This window comes from Molothrus aeneus, chromosome 19 (genome assembly GCF_037042795.1).
Source record: "Molothrus aeneus isolate 106 chromosome 19, BPBGC_Maene_1.0, whole genome shotgun sequence".
Lineage (NCBI taxonomy): Eukaryota > Metazoa > Chordata > Aves > Passeriformes > Icteridae > Molothrus > Molothrus aeneus.
In genome coordinates, this window is record NC_089664.1 from 1,385,633 (window position 1) to 1,413,388 (window position 27,756).

Genomic DNA, 27,756 nt, shown 5'->3' on the forward strand with positions numbered 1-27,756 from the left:
GTGACTGAGCTGGATCAAAGAGGTTTCTCAGTGAATCCCCACGTTCCCATTGCAGCAGCTCCAGGGAGCTGGGGAGGCCCAGGGGATGCTGCTCCTCACCCACCCCACAGCACCTGAACAGGAACACTGGGCCCTGCTGCTCCCTCCGAGGGCTGCACCAAGGACTGGTCCCAAAACACGGCCCCACCAGAGTAAAATGCAATCTATTTTATTGGTTAATTATGTACAGGAGATTCTTGATATTCACAGTAACATCAGACAAGTTACTGCCACAAAGAGCAAGAATAAAAACAAAACTGACAGTCCACTGTAAACAAAACTAGAAATCCTGCTGGATTGGGTGGGACTGGCTCCAGACAAACTCAAAAGGCACTCAAAGAAAAGCAACAAAAGCCCTCTGAGGGACAGGGCCCGGCTGCTCTGAGCTCCCTCCTCGGTGACATTGCGGAGGCACAGCGTGTGCAGGACACAGAGACAGGCACAGGGTGTCACCCCCGAGCAGGACAGACACCCGAGCATGACACGTGTGTCATCCTTGGAGCCCTCCCGTGCTACCAGGACAACTCTGAACTCAGCAGAGGGGCTGGGGCTGCCCCAGAGCTGCCGATCCCGCCCGAGGGAGCCCAGGCTTGGCTCAGGCTTGGCTCAGGCTTGGCTCAGGCTCGAGCTCTGCCACAGCACGCAGTAACCTGGCTGAGAACACACCGTGCTGGTGGCAGGGGGAGCCTGGGACAGGGGAGGCTGCTCTGGATTGTCACAGTGAACTGGGGAGAGCACAGCCATGGCAGGAGGAGCAGCCCTTCCCCAGCTGTGCCCCAGGAGCAGAGGGGACGCAGCCTCAGCACAGGGGACACAGCCTCACCTGCTCTCCTCAGCCACCTCCCCTCTCACCTTCCCTGGGCAGCCCAGGGTGCCCAAACCTCCCTCGTGCAGGCTGTGGGAGCAGCTGGGGCACCTGAGAGCCTCGTGCCCAGGTGAGCCCTGCCAGGGCAGTGTCCCCTCCCTGGGCATGCTGCAGAAAGCTCTGTGCCCTCTCTGGGGACAGCACGGGCAGAAGAGAAGCTCATTCTGGGGGGAAACAATTCCAGGGGCACAGGTGGTACAAACAGAACGACGCAGAAAAGCTTAACAAGAACCAGACTGACACTGATGAGCCGCAGCCTGATCTCCAAGCCATCCCTCAGAGAATTCAAGTCTGGCCACTTGGATACACAGAAAAGTGGCTAAAAGGTGACAGCAAGATCAGGCCAAGCAGCTTCTGTTCCAAATAAAGACACAGCAAGAGGTATATGAGGTGACAGTGCCACCACACAGCCACTCCTCACTCCAGCCTGTCATTGTGATGGCAACAATTCCACCCCCTTCCAGAAAAACCAATGGCAGCAGTGGCAGTGTCACCCTGAACTCCTTCAGGGGTGCAAACCTCCCACATCAACCACCATCCCCAGCTTTTAACAGCTCCAGTTCTGACAAACACTCAGATTTCCTCTCAGTTCCAGCAGGAGTGGGAAGTGATTGTCCATTTTCTCTGTCCAACACTCACATTCCTCCAGCTCTCCAGGGGTGGGGAGGGTGAGATTTCTCCTCCCATGATTATCTGGAGGGCACAGCAAAGTTTTACCTTTGTGACAGGTGCAGAGAGGGCACCAGAAGGTTCTGTCACAGACAGAACTCCCTTCAAAGATCAGACTGGGGAAGGAAGCACTTTAGCACTTTTCCTGTCTCTCAGCAGGAGGTGGCTAGAACTTTTCCATGAAAGTAACTTCACCTCTCTCACCCAGATGTGAATTTGCTACAGAAAGCAGCTACATAGGAACCTAAGCCTGCTTTTAACTCAGTTCCTTTTATTCTCTAGTTGCACTGTCCAGAGAAAACAAGATGTCCAAATAAACACTTGGCATCAGCCCAGGAGGGCTTTCAGGAGGTGCAATTCAAGCCCTGGTAGCAGCAGTTGTGGATTTCCTTACAGAGGGTGGGAGGGGGGACAGGGACAGCAGCACCAGCACCATGGAGCACCCAGGCACACAGGGATGGCCTCACCCTCCAAGGCTCAGGGGCTAAAATATCTCATTCCAAAGATCAGCTTTCCTCACACAGCTGCTGCCACAAGTCACCAGCAGCATCTTCAGGGGAAAAAACCCTTCCTGAGTGTGCCCAGAGGCTTCATCCCAGCGGGATTCTCTGTTCTCATGGCCTGTCCCAGACACCAGCCCCAGTCTGAAAGTGCTGCCTGTTCTCAGTGCCTTTCCCAAATTCCCACTGTCTTCCCTTCCAGCCAGTTACAGGCACAAACTGGGCAATCTGGGTAGAGAGAAGACCCCAGCTTTGCACCACCTCCTCCAGCTCTGCACAAGCTTTTTAACATCCAGGTGCTAAACCAGGGCTGCTCCCCAAGCCTGGCCTGGCATCAGCCAGGCAGGAGGGTGGTTCTGCCCCCTCACAGCCTGTCCTGCCTGGGCACTGGGCAGAGCCCACAGCACTGACTGAGCTCTTCACTGTCCCCCACTGCAGAGAGAACCTGCACCTCCAGCATGGGCCCACTGTGATTACCAAAACAAGGAGGAGCCATCTGGGTCAGGAGTACTTTTTGATTAGCCCACGCTGCTCCAAATTTCACCTGAGAAGACACTGAAGGCTGCTTTGGTCCTGTATTTTCCTTCTCCTCTTCCCCAAATCTCTCCTTTACAGGAATGTGGTTGTTTTCCCTCTTCACCTCCAGCCAGGAATACCCTCCAGCCATTTTAACTTTAGTGTCCTGAAATCATTATTTAGCTCTTGCCTCATTTACAGAACCAGTTCTAGTAACCCAAAGCTTAGTTCTAGTTCCATCCAGGGCAGCTCCACATGAAGTACCTGTGGGTTCAATGGTTTATTGGGAATCTTTCTGCCCTGTAAATACAGAACCATTATCTGTTCCATAATTGGCAAGGGAAAGCAGCCCAATTCAAGTGTTCTCCCTGGAGGCTGAGTAAAGCTGCTGGATACATCAGATTAACAACACTCATCAATCATCTCTGGTGGGCTTGGAAGGCAATTTCATTCAATCCCTGAAGCACACAGCTCATCCTTGGGTCAAAGTTCCTCCCTTGCCAGGACACACCTGAGCATGTCTGATGTGCAGCACCAAATCTTCCTCTGAGGCTGAGTCCTACAGCAAAAGGTGTCATTGGCCCCAAAAACCACAATGCCAGGGCAATCTCCTCCCCTGGCATTATGTACACATTGAAAAAAAAAATCAAAATTAAAACAGCCATTCACACATTATTGGCAACTGATCTTTTCCTACTGTTCATTAAACCCTCACTGATGAGCATTTACAATTTAAAAATAAAATAGTTTTGTTTTCCTTTTAAAATAATTTCTACAGTTCTGTCAGCCAACTAATTTCAATCACAGCATAATCTAAGAATAAAGCAAATCCTGGCCAAGAATGGCTGCCATGGACTCTCAGGAGTCAAGGGGAGCAGCGTGTCCCAGCTCCTCACATCCCTGCACCCCTCCAGGAACCTGTAGTGAACTCCAGTTGATTTTCTTTATCATGATTCTCTTGGCAGCTTAGGAATGCTCCAGTCCTCGGGTGGCTGCACTGGCAGGGAGCAGAGGGGTGGAGAGGCCTGTGGCACCCCCAGTGCTAGTGGCAGTGCTCTGTGATGTCCACCACCACTGCCTTCTTCCAGCTGAAGAAGAAGTACCCGGTGCCCGCTCCCGCGGCCACGGCGATGCACAGGTACCCGTTGTAGGTCATGAAGATCAGCATGAGGAAGTAGCTGACCACCACCTGGATGATGTGCAGCACAGTCTGCAGCAGGTGGGGCAAGCTCAGCATCTGCTGCCTGGGAACACAAACCCAAACAAGTCAGCAAATGGAACAGGTGGGAAATGCACATCCCCAAAGAGAAAGGGCCAGGACAGCAAGGAGGGCGTGGGGTGGCACAGAAGGTGACACCAGCCTGGGCAGGGACTCCTGGCACCTGGAGCTGTGGTTTTGCTCACAGAGCAAAACAAGCATGCAGCTTGCTGGGAGGACACAACTTTTAGCTGAGAAACAGGCTTTGCCAAGCTTCTTTTACCTCCCTCCCCATTCAAAAGCTGACTGGCTCCTGTTCTGCACACAGGCCTTGACTACCTGTCAATAAAAGGACCCTGAGTGTTTTCTGTCAGGGCCACTGGATGTAACATCCAAACTCTGTTCCTCAGAACTCCCCCAAACGTGTTCATTACAAAATCCCCAAGCCCATCTGGCTCCTTGCTGCTTTCCTCCTTTTGCCCCCATCCTTGAGGGTGCCCAGGTGTCCCCCATCCTCCAGTGCCACTCAGCATCCCAGTCTGGAGCCAGGACACTCTCCAGAGATCAAAACTGGTTGCACAAAGTTCCTTCAGTGCCAGTTCCAGCTGCAGAGTTGGCTTAAGAAGGAAGTGCAGTCCTTACCCCACGGTTTTGTGTGTCTCCATCAGGATGGTGCCATTGGGGCCGGGCACTGGCATGGAGTTGTAGCGGATGCTGACTTGGGATTTCCGGAGCAGACACTCCCGGGCGATCTTCAGGCCTTCATAAAACATGGCCAGGAAGAAGACAGCCACAAAAGCACCAGCCATTTCTGACAAGAGAGGAAACACCATTGTCTGTGGGCAAGAGAATGTCAGCAGAGTCACTGTGGGATTGAACCCCCCTGTGCTGCACAGGCCACGACCAGGCTCTGTGTGCATGCACAGACAGGTGGGAAATGGGAATTTCACCCAGATACTCCCTGCAATTCCACCTATAAAGCAAAAGCAGCAATCACTTTTGCTAATAAAACCAAATTCTTGAACTCTACAAATATCTCCATTTTTCTTTCACCCCACAGATGCCATTTAAACCAGATTCAACACAGCATGTCCACAGATTTTTAGCCCAAGTAACAAAGTAATTCCTGAAACATGGATCCTGAAACACCAACTGCAAACCTTTTGTTTGGACTGCACAAGACAGTGTTACTAACCTCCAGGAGAATTGATTGTAAGTCCAGAGAACAGCAATGGCACATTCTCACAGCTGAAGTGGAAAGTCATGGCCTGCCCAAAACACAAAGAACACCAAGATGAGCCTGAAGAGCTCATCCTAAGGAGGTCACAGCAAGGTGTGGCAATGGGGTTTGTATCAGAACAAGAACTCAGATCTGTTTGTTTGGTCACCACCTAAACTCCAAGGAACTCTGCAGCAGACCTGGTGTAACACACACAAGTGAGACAGGGATGAGATGCTCCAGGCTCCAGTCCCCAGCTCCTCGGGCAGCCCTGGGCAGGAGGCCCTGTCCTCCACAGGACTCCAGGGAAGTGCCTTCTCCTTGCCTTTGGAGCTCCTCTTTCCCCAGCATCAGCAGTGGTCAGGGACTAGGGATGTCTCCATGGAGCTCCTCCTTGGCTCCCCATCCCCTCAGGAATTGGGGTACAGGGCACTTTCCCCTCCCCACCTGGACCTTGTCTGGATGATACAGGTAAGGGTTGCACAGGTGAGTCCTCTGGTCCCCTCCTGCACTGTGCCAGTTGTTGTTTCCCTATGGAATTCCCAATATCCTGTGGCAAACAGAGGCCTAAACACAGCTACACAAGGAGCTAAAGCAGTTCACAGCTGCCCCTGGGTGAAAATAAGGGTTCCTGAGCCTGCACAGTGAATGCTGTGGGAAGGGCAAACAGCAAAGATCCCCAGGCCAGCTGGAGGTGATACAAACTAGGTAAAAACAGCTGGGCATGTCTTGGGCACAGCTGCACACAGGGTTTTCACATGGGAAGTCCTGACCAAGCAAGAGGAACTTCTCTTTGAACTTCCCTCATTGCTTAATTAAGGTTATTTGCTGAAGCTCAGAATTATGATTCATTTCAGCATCTATAAGAATCAGCTCATTTTCCCCAGAGCAGAATTTACTCTAAAATACCTTTTAGAGAGTACTTTCATCTCTTCAATGAATTGAACATATTTACATTTAAAACAAAACCCACATAAATCAAAGAACTTCAGGTGAACCTGAGCCTGTTACTTGGTACCAGTGAGGATTGGGAAAACACATTAAATGTGCTCAGTCTGTTATCTAAGATGCTCCACCTACGTACTGCCTTCCCTGACAGATTTATTTGCAATATGAATTCAAAATCTGGTGCAATTACTCACAGTTTTCAGCTGCAGGGCAGGGCAGGGTCCTGTAACTATCCAGTGAACACTTGACATTTGTAAAGAAATTATATTTACATGGAAAGTAATGGCCCAGGGATGCCAAAACTGAGCTGAGATGATGGGAAGAGCTTCACAAGGAGAGCAGTGGCAGTGCTGGACTGAGAGCTCCACGTGGGCCATGCCCACCAAGGTTGTTCTGGTGCTCTCCTCTCCTGCTCTGACACTGCTTGCAATAGAAATAGAAGCAGAGATTCTTGGTTCTCTCCTCAGGCACAGAGCTGGCAAACAAACTCCAACTGATGGTTTGCAAAATCCACTCCTGAGAACTCTCATATGAAATAGAAATGTGCCCTCTCTCCCCTCCTTTTGAAATTTCATCATAAACAGACATGTTTTAATAATCTGAAACTCACTCCAAAAGTATTTAGGAAAAGGAGAAAATGCTGGAAAAGTTCCTAGAACTGGCTACACACAAACACTGACCCTCCAGCCATCTCCATGGAAACTCTGGCCAGGATCTCTGCAAAGCCTCAGTGATGCCAGAATGCACAAGTCTGAACCTGCTGCAATCAAAGTCAGCTGGACCAATGCAGCCTTAATGCCAACAGGGCAAAAAGCCCTGGCACTGCTGTGCTCCCCAGCAGAGTGTGCTCTGAGGGTTCAGGAGGGAAGGGAAGGGCACAGCTCAGCACAGCCCCTCACACTGCTGGGCACTCCTCTCAGGGCTGCCTGGGGCTCCCCCTGCCAGCCTGGAGAACTCCATCCATCTGTTTCCTGCAGGGAAAATCTTGCTTTGCATTTCTGCCCTTAGCTGGCTGCAGAGCAGACACCAGGCTGGCTGCTGGAAAGGTTTTCTTCAAGAAAAGATAATTTTGCCAAAGGATCTCCAGCTGTGAAATCCATTCCTGCTCTGTATCCCTCACGCCGCTCCTTCATCCAGAAGACCCACATGGGATCTGGGTTGAAGCTGGATGAATTCCTGCCTTCCAAAGCTCAGCTTCATTTCCAGCTCTCCAGAGCACAGTCTTTAAGAGGACAGGTTACTCTGAAGCACGGCAAGGAGAAGCTCTCTGGTGAATTCCCCACTTACCATCATCATCATGTCGTGGCCCCCGTGTCCCGAGGCTGTGCTGGTGGGGTGCTGGTGCTCGGGAGGGTGCGAGGTTGGCAGCGTGGAGCTGTTCATGTGGTGAGACATCTTGAGCACTGAGAGATTCAGAAAGGCACATAGAAAAGTGGGACCCTGAAAAACAAACTAACAATGAAGCCCTTTTCTAAACAGAATGTGGTTTCTCTACTGCTGCTGCATGAGAAAAATATTCCAAGGCACTGAGAGCTGCTGCCTCTGGAAAACTCCTGGAGCTTGCTCATGGTCCTGCTCTGGCTACAGAGAGCACACAGCAGGACACGTCAGAGGAGGTGTGTCCCTCTGCACCCTAACTTGATTGAGATGGCACCTGGGGCAAGTACTCAGCATAAAGGAACATTTCTTATCTACTTGAGGAAAAAAACAGAGCCCCTTCCCAAGAGCAGTCTTGCAAGAGGCAAAAATATCACAAGCACCACTTTAAATTGCATATACTAAAGTATCAGATTACAGGATTTCTCTTAATTGACAGTTAAGCATTTTATTGGGAACATGCTTAACACAGAAATTGTGTTAGTTGGAACAAGACCTACTGTCAGGCAAAGGTCTGCAACAGCTACAGGCAATCCAATTTCATTTCCATGAGTTTTACATTGCCACATCTCCCCTGTAATCACATTACCCACAGTGAGAGAAACACTCAAGAGGCTGCCAGTCCCAATCCTTAATCTGGTTACCACAAATCAGGGATGTCTGGACACACTAAAAAAAATAAATAAAAATACCCTCTCTGGTCACCTGTGGGCATGGCTGCTGCACTGGCCCAGCACTGCCTGGGCTGGCAATTGCTGGTGGGAAATGAAATCATCAGGTTCAAACAGCAACAGGAGAGAAAATAACCTGGGAATACCAGTCAGTCCTGAAAGCACAGCATCTGTCCTACTGCAAGTAAAACCAAGGGAAATAAAAAGCAAAGCTTGGACACTTTATCAAATTAAAGTTTAAAAAGAAATGAGATACAGACTTCCTTCCACATAAACCATCAGGAGAGTTTACAAGTGTGTTTTTTCAGTTTTTTAAGCCAAAATGCAGCACTGTGTTTGAACAGGTAGGCATGGCTATATTTAGATTGAAGAGAGGAAATGAGACTCTAGAAGAGCTTTCTGAACTGGAAGTAGCAAATAAAGCCCTGAAAGGCACCTGGTGGTGGAGCTGCTCAGTGTGTGACAGTGACACTGTGCAAGGTCACAGAACAGCAGTGCCAGTGCAGCCCCATGACAGGGGACATCCAAGGGCTTTGGGGTTAAACTGAAGTGAGCAATGAGAGAAATTAAAGACTTGGGGAAGGTAAGGAAACAAAGTCAGCAGTGCTGGGGACAAAGTCAAGAAAAACAGAAGTAAAACCCTGCAAGCACAGAAATTAAATAATGCAGGGAAGCACCAAGAAATGACACCAGGTACCCACAGCTCAGGTATGTTCTCCATCTCTGTGCAGAAGTTTGTAGCCCATCTCTTATTTCATCAGACAACCTCACAATACTCCCCTAGACAGTAACTTGGAATCATGGAATCCAATGGCACCGGCTAAAACAGAATGAATTCCTTATTTCCATATTAGTCCATATTTCTGCTAATATTTTTTAGCTCACTTTGTCCCTGATTTGTGCTTAAATATTGAGACCAGAAAAATGTTCACATGGGGATAAATAGGAGAGAGAACAATTCAAGCAGTAGCTCAGCTGAGACAGAAAAACTTCACCAAGGGAATGGAATGCCCATGGAACACCAATGCAGAATGCCCAGTGTGATTTCCACATGGCACAGCTTGGAAGATTATCCTGTTCAAGAGCTGAAATGTTCTGGCTCTAGAACTGCAGTCCCAAAACACTTGGGAAAAGAATCCTCTGCCAAAACACACAAACTTCAAATTGTCTTTTGCATCAGGGAAGGAAGAAGAATGGCCCAAGTGCTTTAGCCTGAGGATCAAAGGAAAATGTCCTGGGAGAGGAAAGACGTAACACAAGAACTTCCCCTCTCCTGCAGCCAAAATCTCCTGGAATCACAGAACCATGGAATATCCTGAGCTGGAGGGACCCCCCAGGATCCCCCAGCCCAGCCCCTGTCCCTGCCCAGCCCCCCCAGCAGCCCCAGCCTGGGCATCCCTGGCAGCGCTGCCCAAAGGCTCCTGGAGCTCTGGCAGCCTCGGGGCCGTGCCCATTCCCTGGGCAGCCTGGGCAGTGCCAGCACCCTCTGGGGGAAGAACCTTGCCCTGAGCTCAGCCTGAGCTGCCCTGGCCCAGCCCCAGCTGTGCCCTGGCTCCTGTCCCTGTCACAGGGAGCAGAGATTGGAGCTGCCCCTGTCTCCTCCCTCTTCTCTCAGTTGACTGATCCATTGCTTTTCCTCTGAATACAACATCCTCACCAGCTTCTGTCCAATGATTATTTATTCCTTTTAGGATTTCACATTCCTGCCAAGCTCAGCAGGTTCCAAAATGCTCCACAGAGGCCCTGGCTGGTTACCAGGTAAAAACTGCCTTCGTGGCTGGGCTGTGTCCAGCTTTCCACTCCTTTTCTTCTCACTAATCATCATTTGTCTGCAGAAAGGGAGAAACAGTGTTTGTGTTTCAGGATATTTACTCTGCAGGAACAAAGAACACGGTCAGGTGTTCAGGAGTGGCTGCCTGGGCCTGGGCAGGCCTTGGTACAGGTTACAAAGGGCAAGCTTGACCCTCACCCAGGTATCTCCTTCCCACTCTGCCATCCCAGTGCTCCAACACCAGATCCAAGCCCTTGCTGCAGTCACCCAACACTGAAGGACATTTTATGAGATCCTGAGAGGATGGGGTATTAAGTAGCTTAAGAGGAAATAACCTCACCTGAGCCACTTCAGCTGTGTTTTGTGTCACTGAAGGTAACAGTGAATAAATTTCTGTTTAAAAAGAAATCAGTTCCCGTGGAGAAGCAGACTCTGATTTACTGCTTGGGAGATCTCTACCTAAGTCTCAAGGTAAAAAACAATATATAGGGCAGCAGCAGCAACAGGTTAATGGGTGTGTAATATTCCAAGCTGCAAATCCCTGGTTGGTTTGCACAGCTCCTAAGAAACAAGCTGACAGTTGTGGAGCTCTGTGTGTCACAAGAAGGTGGTGCTTTAACAAGGCTGACTCCATACCTGAAGGAAAAAAATCCCACAAGTTTCTATTATTGTAAATTCTTTAAATAGGCTTAGCCTTGTACAAAGCCAGCCTTTCAGCAGGTATTTCTGCCTGAAAGGGTGATTGATCTCTGGCTGCTGCCTGCTCCATATGTTTGCCCTGAGAGGGAGAGGCACTGGAGCAGATTCCTGAGCATGGAGCCCTGGAGAGGAACCTGCCACAGCCCCTGGCTGCATCAGGCTCAGGTACTCTGAACAGGACAGATCCCAGGGTGTACCTACCACAAGGGACACACACAGAGTGATTTTTGTGCTCTGCAGTAACCTACTGCCTGAGAAAACAAACAGGGTGGAACAGGAGACAGGAATGAGGAAATTCTCCTCCAGGGCTTCTTTCTTTCCCTCTCAGTGCTGTTACCCCAGGTGAGAGAAGCCACAGCCTTCATTTCACAACCCCTCAGATTCTGAAGGAAAACTGCAACTCACAGAGTTACTCACAGGACTTCTCTTTCTTTAAGCAGGAGCTCAGACAGGCCCTGCTCACTCTGAGGTTTCTGTGCAGCCCTGCACTGTCCCCGTGGCAGTTCTGCACACCAGGCTGCCTCAGCACAGGTGAGCAGGATCTGGCAGCAGCAAACTGCCAGCACCAGGACTCACCTCACCCCAACCAACACCCAACCACTGCTGCCTCACCTCACACACACCAGGAGCCACAGAGAAGGGGAGGACAGGCAGGAGGTGCCAGGGCACACACGAGTGCAGGTAAAGGTGCTGGATCAGATGAGATGCCAAAGCCAGAGCAGTCCTTTCAAGCAGGTCTCAGCCAAAGATCACTGCCATTACACATAACTCCCTCCCACAGCTCCCCAATCTATTCCTTCTGCTGTGTTCATCCAGAGTCCTGCAGCTTCATAGCAAATCACTGTTTTTCCTGGGCAAACCCCAAGGAAAATACACCTTCCAATGCAGAAACAGGACACACTATGGGAAGGATCTAGCAAGTTCCCAGGAAGTACTTTACAGCCAGCTCAGTGTCAAACAGATCTTCCTTGAAGCCCCAAAGGGAATGAAGTCCCTTTCCAAATCAGAAGTCCAGAGGATTAACACTGGAGCCCTAAATCAATGCCCATTACAGCATCAACTCTTCCCTTCTAAACATGCCTCACCTTTCCCAAACCAGTTCAGAAAACCCAAGAAAAAAAATTCCACTGGCTCTGCCCAAAAGGACCAGAGCCTTAAAAACCCTGTCTGCAGTCTCCTTTAGAGCAGTTATTTGTCCCACAGAGAGGGTGCTGCTGCAGTGGCCAGCACAGGACTGGCTCCTGCTCAGAACCCTCCTGACTCCTCTCAGAACAGCTGGAATGATTCATACCCAAAGCCTCTCCACCAACACTTCTGATAGCAAGAACAGGGCAGGAGCTCCCTCTCTTCTGAACAAGTGAGAAACACTTGGCAATATTTACTAAGAATTAAAAGCAAAGTTCCTGAGAGAAAGCCAAGGGAAAATGATTAAAAATAGCAAGCTGGAAAAGCAAAGACCTGTTGCTTACATGATCCCATATGGCTCAGTGCTGCATGACACAAAGGAATGCTACAGAAGAAGCACAGGAGGAATGGAAAAGGCACCCAGGAGTTGCTCTACTTACAGCAGTGCTGCTGGCACACCCAGCTCCACTGGCTCCCAGCTCGTGGTCCCAAGCCCAATCCCTTTTTTGTTTAGCAGTGCTGCCAATGGAGTGGGAGGGAAGCAGCAGCCTGCAGACACTGCAGCTCTGTTCACTGCCTGTGGGCTGCACTGAGCTCCTCATCAGGAGACCTAAGCACTGCTTTTAGTTTATTCAATTTCCTGGCAAACTTTTCCACTTTAACTGCTTCCTTTCCAAATGGGTGGACTTGTGATTCTTCCAGGATGCCAGGGAGAGCTCCAGAGCTGCTTAAAGGCACAGCTGAGGGACACACCAATTCCACCTGCTCATGCTGTGGCCAGGGCCCCTGGGCCAAGCTGTAAGGACACACTTTAAAGACACAGGGAATAAACACCACATTCTTCAGTAATGCAGCAGAACATGTGTTACAGATACACTGCTGTTTCCCAGTGTGAAAATTCTGCCTGGAACTCTCCCAAGCAGCTCCAGCAACCCCAGGCTGGCACTGAGACACAGGGAGGGACTGTGCTGTGCCCAGCACATTTAATTGCACACCTCTGTTTTTCCCTTGCACAATTCCTGAAGAAGGAGCTCTTAGAGCTATATTAAGAACTCAAGGAATGTTTGTGAGCTCACAGCAGAACTGTGGCTTGCCCTGGTACTGCCTCACCACCTTGGAGTCTCATCCTAAAGCTTCTTCCAGAAGTTTAAGGCTTCACAAAAGCTCAACACACCAGAAGGGGTTTATATAATAAATAGAATAAATCAATAGAACAATATAATAGATTATAATATATTATACACATATATTATATAATATAATAAATATAATATATATTATATAATTAATATAATATATAGAATAAATAAATAGAATAAATAATTTTTATTCCCTTTATAGAATAAAGGGAAAGAGAAGGGCACAGCTCAGGAGCTCCAATACACACTGAGGGTGAGGCTGTACAAATTTGGATTTCCTGGGGCTTGTCCCTGGTCATGGAAGCTTGCTGGATTCAAACTGGATCAGCAGAGCCAAGCAGGAACCCACAGTGTGACACAGGGCACATTCTCCCTGTCTACCTGTGAGCAGGCTGAGCTGTTCCCACCCACAGGTCTCAGAACTTCTGAAGGATGACAGGCACTCTGGAGAATGTCCAGCCAGAGATGCCAGAGGCTGCAGTGCAGGGAGTGGAGAATAATGGGCAAAAAAAGAGCTGAGCAGGGCTGCAGACAACATCTTGTGTTCAGGTTCAAAAGGAGACAATGCCTGGGCAGCCTCTGTGGAAGGAATGCCAGGATGGAAGCAGTCAGCAGGGACAGGCAGCCAAGCTGGGAGCACCCAGAGCCCAGCTCTCCCAGCACAGGCAAAGAATGGGCTTTTCAAATGATGGGCAGGGCTTTCATGTTTTGTGAGGGAAGAAATCCACACAGATCTGATCCTCTGCCATCACCTAATAAAGCCTCAGATTTGGCCTTATCATAAAGCAGAGCACTAGGGCTCAGGAGCTCAGTCCCGGGTAGGGACCGGGTGCCCGAAGCTCGCTCGCTCATGCCAAGGCCGCAGGGCTGCCATCCAGCAAGCATGGTGATTATCAGCTCTACAGTGACTGCAAGCTCTCAGGATTTCAGCTCTGCTTGCTAGGCAGTGGTGCCCTGGGCTGGAGGCTGCAGCAGACGGAGAGAGAGGAGAAGGAGAAGCGCAGGCTGTTCCACGGAGATGGCTTTATTTGGGGAGGTCCGTGAAGGGTCTCTGCTCTTCTTCTTTCTCCCCTAATGGGGTACAGTATGCTTCTTTTATAGGGTTGGAAAGGATCCAAGCTTGACCAATGGGTAAGGGGTTAACATGACATTGCCTTATAGGGTTACAGAGGTAGGTTAAGGGGTGGAGGACAGGAAAACAGGAATTTTCTTTTGCTGTTTCAGCATTCCTATCGTTCATATCCTCCATGGTGCTTTTCCTAAATCTATGGAGTTTACTACAATCACCTCCGCTGAGGATCCCAGCTGGAACCCTTACAGCACGGTTGTGGATGCTGGAGATAATGACAAAGTTCTGGCACATCAAAACCACTCTGCAGTCCATGAGCCATGCCCACAACTGATGGGATTGGCCCAGGCTGAGACACACCCTTATTAAGGTGATCCTGACAAACCCCACAGGCAGGATGTGGGAGGAGAATGAAGCAAACCCACATCAGCCACCCAGGGAGGTCTGGGGGTGATGCTTCAAGCCCGAGTTGAGCTCAGGCTCTCTGCAGCACAGGCAGATCTCAGGGCTGGGGCCACCAATCACAGCCTGCAGTTCCTGCCACTCCAAACACCCATCCCCAGGCCTCCTGCTGCCATCATTTGCTTATTTTATTCTTACCAAACCCTTGTGTTTCTTGTACCAATATGTTTGTCCCCCTCTTTCCCAGGTTGCTGTATCCCCAAGGCTCAGGCTGCCCCTTCCATATGGAGCCATCACACAGCACCCACAGACATGGCAAAAACCCCAAACTGTGCTCCAGTTCCACACTATGGATTCCAGCTGGGATGCTGGCTCACACAAGCTTTCTGAAGCTGCACCACATCATTTGGCAGCTTGATGCAGTTATATGCATTAATTAATGTTTAATTAAAATGAAGATTAAAACAAGATGAAGTATCAGCATATGTTCAATCTTTAAAGTCCTGTCCTCTGCTTTGAATCAAAGCATTCCTCAGCTGTACAACTACAGCAAAGCTGGTCACAGCCACTCAGCACAACCCCCATTACTTGAGGAGAGGCCAGAGCTTTTCCTCTCAGCATGGCTACAATAATGGCCCTTTGATGAAGTTTGTTTTCATAGCAAACCTGTCTGATCACCCTCTTTTAGAGGCTTTGCTAGAAGGGGATGGTCATTCCTAATCTCCCAGCTTCTGCAGACGCCTCAGGAAATCTGTAATCTTTGAACAAGAAGAAAAAATAACCCAGGACAGATTGTTCTTTACAGGACAATATACTGAACTTCATTAAGTGAAGCACACACCATGTCGTTAACCACAGGCCCAGTGGAGTGAAAGGCAGCTGAAAACAACCCTGCAGAGCACAAAACCTCAGACTCTAAGCATGGTAACATCACAGGAAAGGCTGAGAAATGCTGGCAAGAGCTGTGTAAAGGTGACAAAATAATGGGGAGTCAGGCTGAGCCTCCTCTGTGGTCAAGCATCCTCCTCAGCCATACAGAAACTGCAGGAGACAGCAAAGCACTCAAAGGATCCTCGTGAGAAGGTGGCAAAACTGAGGAGAGCTTGCCAACCCCCTCCTGGCTGTAGACTCATTTCTGCAGAGAAGTCTGACCCAGCCCAGGAGCAAACACCTGGAATGCACACAGAGCTTTGCATGGAGATCCAAGAGTGATCCTCTACTGTGTCCATCCAGCTGAGACCAGGCAGTTACACCAGATGATTACTGAAGGTACCTTCCAATTTAACATTCCTATCCTATTCCTACTCCTCTTCTATCCTACCCTACCCTACAACACCCCTCTGCTTGTGCTGGCCACCTCTCAACCAACCCCTGCCTTGGCAGCACAGCTAAGATTCCTTCCACAAGGGATCTTCAGCAAGAGGTGACAGAACCAGCACTGTCACACCTCAGTCTGTCCCTCCCAAATCCAGCAATGCAGGGGTAGAAACTGCCCTCATCTTCACAGGAATCCCACACACATTCCCACACATCCCAGCGAACGTTTTCCTTTGAAAGAAGCACTGCAATCTCAAACTGATCCGTGCCTCCAACTGTTGGGCCAAATCTTGGGGTCCCCATGTGCAGGTGGCTCCCCAGGGCACCCCACTCTTGGCAGGACATGGGGCAGCACCCAGCAGCACAGCTCCTTGCCCGCTGCTGTGGTGACAATGCTTTGGAAGGTGCACAGCAGGCTTGGGGCTCAGAGTCCAGCACTGGGTACACGTGACTGGATCATTCCCATGCCTCTGCGAATGCAACACGCTCCCTGCCCTGCCCAGTGCAGAACAGAAGGAAGGACATGACACCAGGAATTCCACTGGGATTGGCTCTGGCAGCTGCTGTGAATGCCACGGGGTGCAGGTTTGCAAAACAGTCTGTTTGACAGATGTTGCTCAGGGCACATCTGTCACAGAAGCCTGGCTCAAGGGAGGGAGTTCTGGGTGCCAGACAGATGCTGGAGGCTGTCACAAGGCTGAGGACGCTTATCCACACAAGGGACTCTTATCCACACAAAGGACAGCCAGGCAGGGCACAGCAAAATCATTCTGGAGAAGCTGATGTCAAGAACGCCATGACCTGAAGTTTTCAGCAACAACCTGCTCCCATTCTGATAAAACACAAATACTTTCAAACCTGCATGAACCCAAATTCACCTCAAGTCCCCAGTGGGACACTTTCCAAGGATCAGAGCATATTCCAGCCTTGGCTGTCTTGAAGAACCCCAGCCAGGGACTATAACAAACCAAGCAAATCCAAAGGGGAGCTCAGGGAAGAAAGCAGAGCTCACCTGGCCTGGAGTCACCTGTGCACTGACCCAGAGCAGAGGGCCAGGAACAGACATGTCAACGACAAGTTGCTTTTATTGCCAATAAATGCCAATCAAGATTGTATTCATAAGGGAGAACTGCTACATCAGCAGGCACTGAAGAGGAATAGTGACAAGGTGACAATTAAAAGGTGACTGGCATCTCTTACATACTTGAGTTTCCCTGTTCATCTGCCACAAAACCTCCCCCTTTTCCATGTTACTGCTCCAAGAGAACAGCCCCCAGCCAGCTCTGCCCTCTGGGCAAAACCAGCAAGGACACCAATGTCCAGTGGGATGTCAAAGCCAGAGCACATCCATTCTGCACCAGGAGTGCCTTGTCCTGCTCAAGCCCACCAAGAGCACAATTTCTTCCATTCTGTACATGGACAGTGGTTTTCCACCCCATTTTCATTTCCTCCACCACCAGCCTTTTGGATCCCTGATTTGCCCCATGCTGTCCTTTGTTCCCCTTTCTGTCTGGGTGGATGAGGCAGCTGTCCCCCTTTCTGGCACACAAGAGAAAGACACTTTTGGAAAGTGGCAGAATTGAGGCACCTCAGGAGATGCAGGAGCTGAGGAGTGACTGCCATTCCCACAGCTGCCAAAGCAGAGGAGATGCTGTACCACAGCTGACTTGTGATTGTGACATCTGCAGAGAACAGCACAGCACCAGAGATACCAAAACTGACACAGGATGCCTCATCGTGGTGTTACATTTCAGCCCAAACAAACTGCTACACCACATTACAATTTCTTTACCAAACATCCAGGACAGAAGGCATGGCAAACACCAAAATTCCTTATAGCCAAGGCCACATGAATTCAGAGCTAGAACTGACAAGTTTCCATCAAAGGCAATCCCCAGGAGGCATCTACAGAAGCACTTCAGAGCCTTCTGAAGCTGTCAGCCCAGCTCTGCAGACCAGCAGGCCACAGCACCAGAGCTTCACCTCCCTTCCCCACATCATCAGGGCATGACACAGGAACACAGCAACACAAAGCCAGGTCACAAATCCCCAGGATTCAGCACCCAGGGAGGAGAAATCTGGCAGGAAGGGAGGAAGCTTAGGCAGAGATAAGGCAGAATGGCTCAAAGGCCAGGGGAGTGAGAGCTGAGATGCAGGAGCAGGAGGGTGGGTGGGGCTCAGTCAGGAGGCACCTGGGAACCTCCTGCTAAAACCTCTCAGCACTCACTCCTCAGCTGAGGACAGCCAAGGATCCTGAGCAGGGAGGAGACACAGGACAGCACCAGGAAGTGGAGACAGAAAAGCAGGGCTATGTGACCCATATTTTCCAAGATTACATAATTCTTGAATAAACAGATGCTCCCTTATCCTCAGTGGTGGTTTTTGCTCAGATGTTACACAACCAAACACAGGAATGGTGACCAGGGAGATGTGATCCATATGGCCAGAGAGCAGGAACCATCCTGCTGAGAACAAATGGGACAGTCCTGAGCCTTGTGATACTCTTCAAAAACTCTTTAATATAAAAATATATTCATATTTGGAACCCCATCTTGCAAGATGTGTTGTGTAAGATTAGACAACTTCTGCTTCCTTAGAAAAACCAAGCCTAGCAGAGAATTTCACTTCCTATTTCATATGCCCTAATCAAGAACAGTTTCTAGCTTGTATTCCTCTACCTATAACAGGCACTTTTTAAATGAAGGGAAAAGTTTTCTCTCCAAATGAAAAAAAAAAAAAAAAACAAAAACAAAACCCCTCCCCATTTTCATACAAGGTTCTTTATCATGCCCAACAATTCAGCATCCAGACTCCTGCACACTCAACACCATCTGCACCACTTGTACCTATGAAAAGGAGCCTGTCTCCCACAAAAATGTGTCTGTCCACAGAGTAAGGACACAGATTATTGTTTGTGGCTGTTCAGTGGCCACATGCAGAAGCACTCCATCTCCAAGGAATGACAGATTTGTCAGGATGCAAGACAGAGAACGACTTGCAAGGTAATCCTGACAAACCATTGCTCCATGGTTGGCTGGAGTGGGAAGGACACACCAGGTTACACAGCATAAACAGCTCTGGCCAGATTGATTTTATGGTGTCTTTGAGCCTTAAACCCTGTGAAACTGTAAAATAATCTCAGGAGACACAAAATGAAATTAGAGCCCAAAAGTGCATTCCCAAGAAAGGAAGCACAAGTTTCCTCAGAGCCAAAAGTAACTCAATGTGTCCTAGAAGTGCATTAGTGGGCCTTTAATACAGGTGAAGGATCACACACAGAAATCACACAAAGAATCACCAGGTTGGAAGAGACCTTCAAGATCATCGAGTCCAACCCAGCCCCAACCCCTCAGCTCAACCCTGGCACCCAGTGCCACATCCAGGCTTTGTTAAACACACCCAGGCATGGGGACTCCACCACCTCCCTGGGCAGCCATTCCAGAACTTTATCACTCCTTCTGTAAAAAACTTTTTCCTGATATCCAACCTGAATTTCCCTTGGCACAGCTTGAGGCTGTGTGCTCTGGTTGTGTCAGTGCTGCTGGAGACAGAGCCCAGCCCCAGCTGAGCACAGGCACCTTTCAGGAGCTGTGAGAGTGATGAGGGCAGCCCTGAGTCTCCTTTGCTCCAGGCTGAGCACCCCCAGCTCCCTCAGGGCTTCCTCACAGGGTTTGTGTTCCCAGCCCCTCTCCAGCCTCGCTGCCCCCTCTGGATGCTCTCATCTCAACTTCCTTCCCAAGCTGAGGGGCCAGAGCTGGGCACAGCACTCCAGGTGTGCCCTCACCAGTGCCAAGCAAGGGGCACAATGACCTCCCTGCTCCTGCTGGCCACAGCATTCCTGACCCAGGCCAGGAGCCATTGGCCTCCTTGGCCACCTGGGCACTCTGCTGGCTCATGGTCAGTCAGCTGTGGACCAGCACCCCCAGGTCAGTTACAGATTACAGATGTTATCTGTTATTGCCTCTTTACAGATGTTATCTTGCAACAGCATAAATACCTTTGTCCCATGCAGGTAAAACTGAACCTGAGGGTAATAAATGGACGGCACTGGTTTATTAGAGGCCTCATAAAAGGGAGTCCAGCACAGGTGATTCACTGGAGATTCCCAGATCTTACCCTACTTGCCCATTTTCACACAGTTAATTTTCCCTCTCTGGCTGCTTTTCAACATTATAATCAGACTTAGCCCAGAAAAGACAATACTTGTACAAGTTCTGAACCGACTTTCAGGTGTTTTGAGAATCTGAATAACAAGAAAACCACACTCCAGAAGTTCTGGTTAATTTTTAGGAGGCCATTCCACACATATGATATGACACATACTGGTTTAAGCAATTCACACATGTTTTTCCATGTCCAGCACAGCCACACACACATTACCCTCCACCACATGGGAGAGTGTCCTTGCAGAGCAATTCCCTTTCACTCCTTTCTTTTCATATTGAAGCAGTTGTTGGTCTGTAATTACCCTCAGAAGCATGTCCATGTGCAACACAGCGTTTTAAGGTGGCCACTCAACCATTCCCCTTGCCTGGAGCTGCCACGTTCCAGCCTGTGTCAAACCTTTCCTCAACAGCCACGTGTTGATGTCAGCTCCTGCTGGGACACCCTGGGATTTCCAGCTCCTGTCAGGGCCACCTGTGAAATGCAGGCTTTGACTAAAGACCCAAGAGCTCTTTTAGAAAAAACCTTTTCTTGCAGAGGAAAAATGGATGTGCGTTCATTGCATTTTGCAGCACCATCCATGAGTGTCCCTCGACACAAGAACCTGGTCTACCACAGCCAAGAATCAAATTCTTTTGTGCCTCCAACAGTTGTTTTGAGAAGCCTCAAGCTGCTCCTGAGCAAAATGCAAGGTAGAACTCGGGTCACAAGCAGCAAAATCCATTCCAGTGGGTTTTTAATTAAGCCCAGGAAGTCAACCTGTGTTTTGGCAGATAGTTAAGGCCAAATAATCCATCACCAGAGGCACCTTCCTACTCTTGATCCATGATCTTGGCAAACAGCAAGTGGATGGCACAGTGATGTATAAACAGCTTCCAGGCAGTAATGCAAATAGTTGTAAGAGTTCAGAGAAAAAATTCATAGCCCAAATCCATAGAACAGAGCATTCTCCCTTTGAAAATGCAACTGAACTATTGGAAGCTTTATTGAAATTACTGAGTCACTGAAAATACAATCTCAGCAAGGTAGAAGATCTCCAGTATCAAGAAGAGGAAAAGAGCAATCCACTCAATTCTCTGGAAAGGAACTTATCTTTGGAAGGGCCTTGGCCTCGTGACACTCTTCTGACAGGAAGAGCCATGACTGTAGGGCATGGAAAGCCAGAACAAAAGGCATCAACAATTTTTCTGTGAGTGACAAAACACCACTCTGGGAAAGAGCTTCAAATGCTGGCTTTTTCATCATTTTCAAACCCCTGGACAGCCACAAAGCTGCTAATCCAAAGCAGAAATGATTCAGAGCTAAAAAATGCTGAGTACTTACTCTCCCAGAGACAGGTTTTCCATCTACCAACTCCAGCAGAGCCTTTTTCTCCAGAGAGGCAACAAGTCTGAGAGTGATCAAAGTTTCTCAACCCTCACATAATGCTGACAAGCACATCATTATCTCTATCAAAGGCTAATCATTAACTACTGCTCAGATTAGCTTAGGACCAGAGCAAGCACTGGGATGCTCACACAGAGATCCACAGAAGCAGCTCCTGAGTCTCCCTCACGAGATCTTGGCACAAATGCAAAGAGATTTTAGAACTCTCTGATTAAGTCCATTGCAGAGATTACTTTCCAACACATTAACCAAAACACATTTCAAACATTCAAGTCTCTATCAGATAAATTAGTGGTTTGCTTGCTTCTGGATATTGCAACAAAGCAAGCTTAGTTTATTTTAGTATTTAAGTATTTTAGTACTCAAACTGAGAGAGAGCAGGTTTAGATAAGATATTAGGAAGAAATCCTTCCCTGTGAGGGTGGGCAGGCCCTGGCACAGGGTGCCCAGAGCAGCTGGGGCTGCCCCTGGATCCCTGGCAGTGCCCAAGGCCAGGCTGGACAGGGCTGGGAGCAGCCTGGGACAGTGGGAGGTGTCCCTGCCATGGCAGGGGTGGCACTGGATGAGCTTTAGGGTCCCTTCCACCCCAAATCACCCTGTGACTCTGTTTGCCCCATCATGAAGAAATATGATGTTTTCAAAGCTATCAGCCAGTTTTTAGGAGCATTGGAAAGTGAGGAAAAAAAAAAACCAACAAGGCAAATAAATAATCAATTGTGCAGAAATTCTTCAACACTTTTTGTAGAGGACAAACCTTGTCAGGGTCACTGGCTCTGGGACCCCTCTGCTTGGAAAGCTGGGCCAACAACTGCTATGAAAAACCAAAGGGACAAAGCAGAAAAAGTGCAAGAACAGCTGTGCAGTGGCCTGCAACACAAGGGGCCTCGTGGTGGGGGCTGTGGTTTCAAGCAAGAGTTACACAAAATGGGATCAACTGACAAGCAGTGCACATGATCCTGGTGTTGTGATGTCCTGGAGGGCTTTACTTGAGGAATTCAGAAAATTAAGAAAAGTCAGGCTGCTGCCAAGAGGTTTTTTAAGCTAGAAGCAAAATAATCAGAATCAAGTGTATTAGGCTTTACTTCCCATACAGGATATCCCACAGACACTGCTCTGTGCCTTTTATGAAAATAGCACAAAAATGGCTTTACAAGTATAACTAAGCCTGTAACAGGAACATGAGGGCAGCTGTGAAACTCCCAACTATCTTTGTTTGCAGCTGTTCAGGTTTCAGCCTTACAGGATCTATAACATGCTCCTCCAGCACACTTCAGCCTCACGTGACACCACCTTAAACACTAAAGTTCAGTATCCTCTTGAGATAATGTCTTATCCCAAGTTAATGAAGGGCACCAAAGCCAGTGGTAACTTGATTTGTATAAAACTCACCTGGCAGTGAACCCAGAAATCATGACTCAGTCTCTTGTCAAATCCATTAGTCCAGGAGCTCAGACAAACAGGGCATCAAAGAAATCCAGACTGCAACACTGGCTGCATTTCACTTGCACTGCATCCCGAGGCTGGGTGTGTTCCTCTGGAGCTTGTGCTCCCCTTCCCTTACCACTTTGATGTACAAGGGTTGCTTTACCCATTGGAAATGCCCTCCCATGGAGCCACACTGATGGCAGCACTGCAGTGACTGCCCCAGGCTGCAGGAGAGTGAGCTGGGATGGCTCCACTGGGAGCACTGGCTTTGAGTCTGCTCCACGTTTGTGTTTCTCCTTCCCAAGTAAAAGATGCAAGCTTGAAAATGCAGCGCAGCTGTGCCAGTGAGCTGCCTGAGCCCCTTTAGTAGAAAGCTTTTGGGGCAGGGAAGTTAATGGGGAAGCCAGTGAGTGATGGGATCCCTGCTCCCAGCCCAGCCTCTGGCAGAGCCCAGCCAGGGTGACAGGAGCTGCTGCCACTGTCCCAGCACAGTGCAGCCACCCCTTAGAGACACCAGGCAAGGAGCAGCTGGGTCACAGGGATGAGCTCTCCCTGAGGAGGCTGGAGCTGTATCCCTTTCCAGGAGCTGCTTTTCCCAGTCCTCTGGAGCAGGCCAGCCAGTCTGCTCACACCATTAGCTCAGGATGAGCACTGCATCTCACAGGTGGCCTCAAAGCACTTCTTAATCCTACAGAGCCAAGGCCAATTATATTCTCTCCAATGTGAAACAAGTCTGAAAGTGCATCTGCCAGGCACTCCTTCCCCCAAGAGATGCAGTGCTTAGGCAAAAAAACCAGCCCAGACTGCCAGGGTTCCCCTTATCCTGGTTAGCCAGAAGATCAGCTAAATATATCACAAAGCTCATATTCCAAGCTCCTGCACCTTCATCAGAGAGCGAGATCTGACTCTGTGATAACTAATGAGTAAGTGTGGGAAAAGAGGCTTTATGGAAGTGAAGTGGCTCTTCCACAGCCTCAGGAGAGCTTGGGGCACTCACTGTGAGTTCCATGCCAGAACACCTCCACTCTGCTCCGTTTTCTCCCAACTTCTCAGGATTCTCAGCAGGACATGTTGAGCAAGCAGTGAGAACAGAAGAGCCTCAACCACTTAGAGCATTTGGCCAGTGCTCTAGAGCTCCATGGACTGCTCTAGTCCCTTAGATAAAGGGAAAAGATTACATGCTTGTACAACCTTTTTAGTAGATGGTAAATGCTGTTTACATCTGTGATACAGCAAATGTGAGATTTTTCTAAGATTATATCCACAGAGAGGAAAAGAGCAGGAAGCAAAGCCATTGTTCTGGCTGCAGTCACAGTTGCTGAAGTGCCACTGGAAACCAGCTGGAGACCCTTGTAGATATGAACTGATAGCACAGGGAAGAAAAGACAATGGGAAATGATGTTAAAAACTGGGAAATAAAAAAGGAAAACTAAAAAGGAGCTATTTCATCACCACCTCCTACTTCTAGATTGGCTTCTAAACCAGGAAAATCTAATTCCAGGACCAACAAATGAAAGGCTTTAGAAAGTACAGCAAAATAGGAGTTTAATTTGTTTACAATAACTAGTCCCATCATTCTCTGCATTAGCAGATTCCAGCTTTCAGATGAAAAAAAGGTTCATGAAAAAACCACTGGCATCGTGTTCTCCAGGACCTGATTGGGAACATTTCCAGAAAATTAGATTGAAACAAAATGCAATGGAGCAGATTAACTAAGATTGGATTTCCCAGAGAAAAACAAGATAAACTAGATTGAGTCTTTTTCATCCTTCCCTAAGGAAAAATTGCCAAGATTCCCAGTGATTCCTGGCAGACCTGTGGAGAAAGAAGTTGATGCTGGCAATGTGCTTCAGCTCAACTTCCCAAAATTCTGCTGCAGGCTCCTGTTAACTTTCAGGTGACCTTCAGGCCAGAGCAGGGAAGGCAGCTCTGCAGAGCCATGGCAGCTTTCTGTTGGGTAGAGGGGTCTTCATAGCAAATAGAGAAACAAGGAGGAAAGGAGAAAATAGTTCATTTTAGTTTAAAGAACAAAAAGTTCTGTCTTCTCTCAGACCTAATGCCTGGCTGGAAAACAAGCCAGCAGAAAGGAAACTCCTCAGGGCCCTGCTCAAAACTCACCCTGTGAACATGGTAGATTTTGTCATTGGCTTGTAATGTAAAACTGGCAAAGATTATTCTCAATGCCCTCCCTTCTCAGGCATTAAGCTTTTGTTCAGGGATACAGGGTCTCACTAATCCAAATCTTGAAGTTACATTGCAAAGGGAAAAGTGAAGTGAAAATCCCCCCAAACCTCTTTCCCAAACAAAAAACCAAAAAAAAAAACAAAACAAAACCAAACCCACAAACCTTGTCCTTGTACCACTGCATGTCAGAGTCAGTGCTAGGGATGATACCTTTAAAATAAAAAAGCAAACATGCAAAAGTGCTTGGAAAGGTGATTTAATTCCTCCTCTCTACTGGCAGAAATTATCCTAATTCTCAGCTTAGTTAACAACCTGGCCTAGATGAGAAATCTGATATGAAAAGCAGCCAAATCTGAGTAGGAAGTGGTTATACAAAATTCCTCCGTTCTCAACCCGAAGTTGTGTGGGAGCTTGCAATTCCCACCAGTTCTTATATTTTCAGTACCTTGTTTTGGGGGGAGAAGAACAAAAGAAGCAAAATCCTGCTTATTGCAACAATTTTTGTGTTTGTAGCAAAAATCATCGCTTTAATTTTGTATTGTACAGCAGAGCAGTCACAGCTTCACCAACAAATCCTGAGTTACAAAACCAAGCTTCATTTACACAGCAACATTCACACATTATTCCCTGTGCCCCCTTTTTAATGAAGGATGGGAAAAAAATAATGCAGAGTCCAAAGCCTGGTGGAAGCCTCAGGAAACATTACATCACAAATGACAGGATTTGGGATCATTTACTTCAATGCTAACTTACCCTATAAGATCCCATATTGTTACTCATGAAAAATCCTGCAAAAGCTTTACTGACCTCAGGCTCAAGCAGAGGCAAGTTAAGATCAAACAGACTGAAAAATCAACTTAATAAATACTTGTGAGGAGTGTTTCATCCACCTGGGTACAAAAAGCAGGACTAGTAAGCATTGTGGAGCTTGGAGTTCGAGCACAAACAGGAAGAATTGGCCTCTGCCTGTGGGAACTGTGTGGAACCACAAGCCCACTGCACACTCAAATACAAATGAGGACTAAAACAAAGCATAAATTAAAAAAGGACAAGTGGCTAAGATGTGATGCTTGCTGAGTGTTGCAGGTTGTGCTGCTACAGCCTCTTCCCCACAATGGCATTAAAACTGGCCAGTGCTGAATGCCAGTGAAAAAAAACAGGAGAAATACACAGGTATAACATTGGGCTAGGAAAATGGTGAAGGGTCTGAAAGGGCCACACCAGGAGCAGCTGAGGACACTGGGATTGTTCATCCTGAAGGGGAAACTGAGGTCAGAACTCACCAGGGGTTGCAGCTCCTCCCGAGGGGCTGCTCCAGGCTCTGCTCTGTCCTGAGGGAATGACCCAGGGCAGCTCAGGCTGAGCTCAGGGCAAGGTTCTTCCCCCAGAGGGAGCTGGCACTGCCCAGGCTCCCCAGGGAATGGGCACGGCCCCGAGGCTGCCAGAGCTCCAGGAGCCTTTGGGCAGCGCTGCCAGGGATGCCCAGGCTGGGGTTGCTGGGGGTCTGGGCAGGGACAGGGGCTGGGCTGGGGGATCCTGGTGGGTCCCTTCCAGCTCAGGATATTCTGTGATACCTGTACCTACAAAACCTCAATTGAAGTGCCACACCAGGACTTAGCCACATGGGTCTTCACCACTTAAAAAACAAAACTACATTAACAACCAGCCAGATAGAAATACAGGAGCCAAAGCAACAAACTCTCTTCATCCAAGGGCGTATATTTCCCATTGGAAGGAAATTCATGCCCACTTGCTTTACCAAGGTCGGAACAATCTCCTCCCACTGGGAATTTACACCAAATTATTGTGGGTTTGGTTTTTGGTTTTCTTTAACAGAAATAAGATTCTGACCCTTTTCAGGTTTCATTCTAAATTCATCACATATTCTGCAATATAAAAGGAGTAACAATACCCTGCTTAACAATATCCTTTATCCTCTTCCTTTAGAAGTGGAATCATTGATATCTCAATCATTGCAATAAACACCTGAATTACTGCAAACTCAGCTCCACAACAGACCTGGCAACTTCCTGCTCAGACTCAAACATCCAGTCAGTAACTGACAGTACAAACTTCCAACCAGTGCCAGCAAACACCCAAAGCCAGGAAATATCAGCCCTTATTGCCATTCTGACCTCCTGCACATTGTTCTTATGCATTTCAACATCACTTGGACCTAAGGTGAAATTAAAGTCAGCCGGTCTCACAAAGCACATAGAGATATCAGCTCTCCAAGAGGGAGAAAACGACACAAGAAAACCACAACACGCTACAAAAAATTCATTAACCAAACCAACAAGAAGGTGTATTCTTCAAGGTACGAGAAAAACGTGGGAAACTGCTTCAGAGGGGCGGCTCAGACATTTATCCACGCAAGGAACTATTGGGATGTTAAGAACGCAGCGCATGGCTGCTGCCCTTGGCTATCCCAGACACAGCAGCACCCAGAACCTGGAGCACCCAGAACCCAGCACCCAGAACCTGGAGCACAGCAGCACCCGGGGGTCCCCAGCCCTCCCGCCCAAGCCCCACGGACCCCCAGGGCCCTCAGCAGAGCCTTGCGGGCCCTGCGGCTCAGCCCGGAGCCCGGCAGGTCACGGCTCCCTCACGGCAAGGGCAGCTCGGGCCCGCTGTCACCTTGGGAACCGCAGGGCCGGCCTGGGCGCCTCCCGCGGAGCGCGGGGAGCGCTGCCGGCACCCACACCGAGCTCGCCCCGCACCTCCACCCTCACGTCCCAGGGCTGTCCATCCCCTCGGGGCTCCCGGCGGCCCCAGCCCGAGGTGCCAGCTCCCGGCCTGAGGGGAGGGGGGAGGTGGCCATGGGACCCCTCAGCCGGGATTGGGAGGGGGGCGTGGGGGGCTCGAGACCTCCTCGAGCCCGCCCGTCACTCACCGCGCGAGCGCCACGAGCCGCGACCTTCGCCCCGCCCCCGCCGCCGAGCCCCGCCCCCTCCGGAGACCCATAAACCCCCCAAGTTCCCGCCCTCAGCCGTGCCCACTGAGCCCCGCCCCTTTCCAAGTGTCCATCAAGACTCCGCCGAGACGTGTCATGCAAGCCACGCCCCCGATGCAG

General features: G+C 49.1%; 1 protein-coding gene across 3 annotated transcripts; it reads right to left on the reverse strand.

The window, feature by feature from the left end:
- Window positions 1-192: 192 nt before the first annotated feature.
- On the reverse strand, window positions 193-27,618 carry SLC31A1 (solute carrier family 31 member 1). 3 transcript variants are annotated; one of them, XM_066563045.1, is made up of 5 exons: window positions 27,577-27,618; window positions 7,242-7,394; window positions 4,983-5,055; window positions 4,430-4,598; window positions 193-3,833 (listed from the first exon to the last, which is right to left on the reverse strand). In XM_066563045.1, the coding sequence occupies exons 2-5, from the start codon at window positions 7,347-7,349 to the stop codon at window positions 3,632-3,634; spliced, it is 552 nt and encodes a 183-aa protein (XP_066419142.1). In that variant the 5' UTR covers window positions 7,350-7,394; window positions 27,577-27,618; the 3' UTR covers window positions 193-3,631. The 3 variants fall into 3 exon arrangements, with proteins under 3 accessions (XP_066419142.1, XP_066419141.1, XP_066419143.1); XM_066563044.1 differs by lacking the exon at window positions 27,577-27,618 and adding an exon at window positions 12,038-12,199; XM_066563046.1 differs by lacking the exon at window positions 27,577-27,618 and adding an exon at window positions 11,942-12,029.
- Between the last annotated feature and the right edge of the window lie 138 nt (window positions 27,619-27,756).

Bases quoted from the DNA above. Each gene is read 5' to 3' on its own strand.
- SLC31A1 (XM_066563044.1), bottom strand. From the start codon at position 12,199: ATGAGGAGCTCAGTGCAGCCCACAGGCAGTGAACAGAGCTGCAGTGTC. The intron at 4,599-4,982 runs GTTAGTAACACT...CTCTCTTGTCAG, and splicing joins TACAATCAATTCTCCTGGAG to AAATGGCTGGTGCTTTTGTG. The intron at 3,834-4,429 runs GTAAGGACTGCA...TTGTGTTCCCAG, and splicing joins GAGACACACAAAACCGTGGG to GCAGCAGATGCTGAGCTTGC.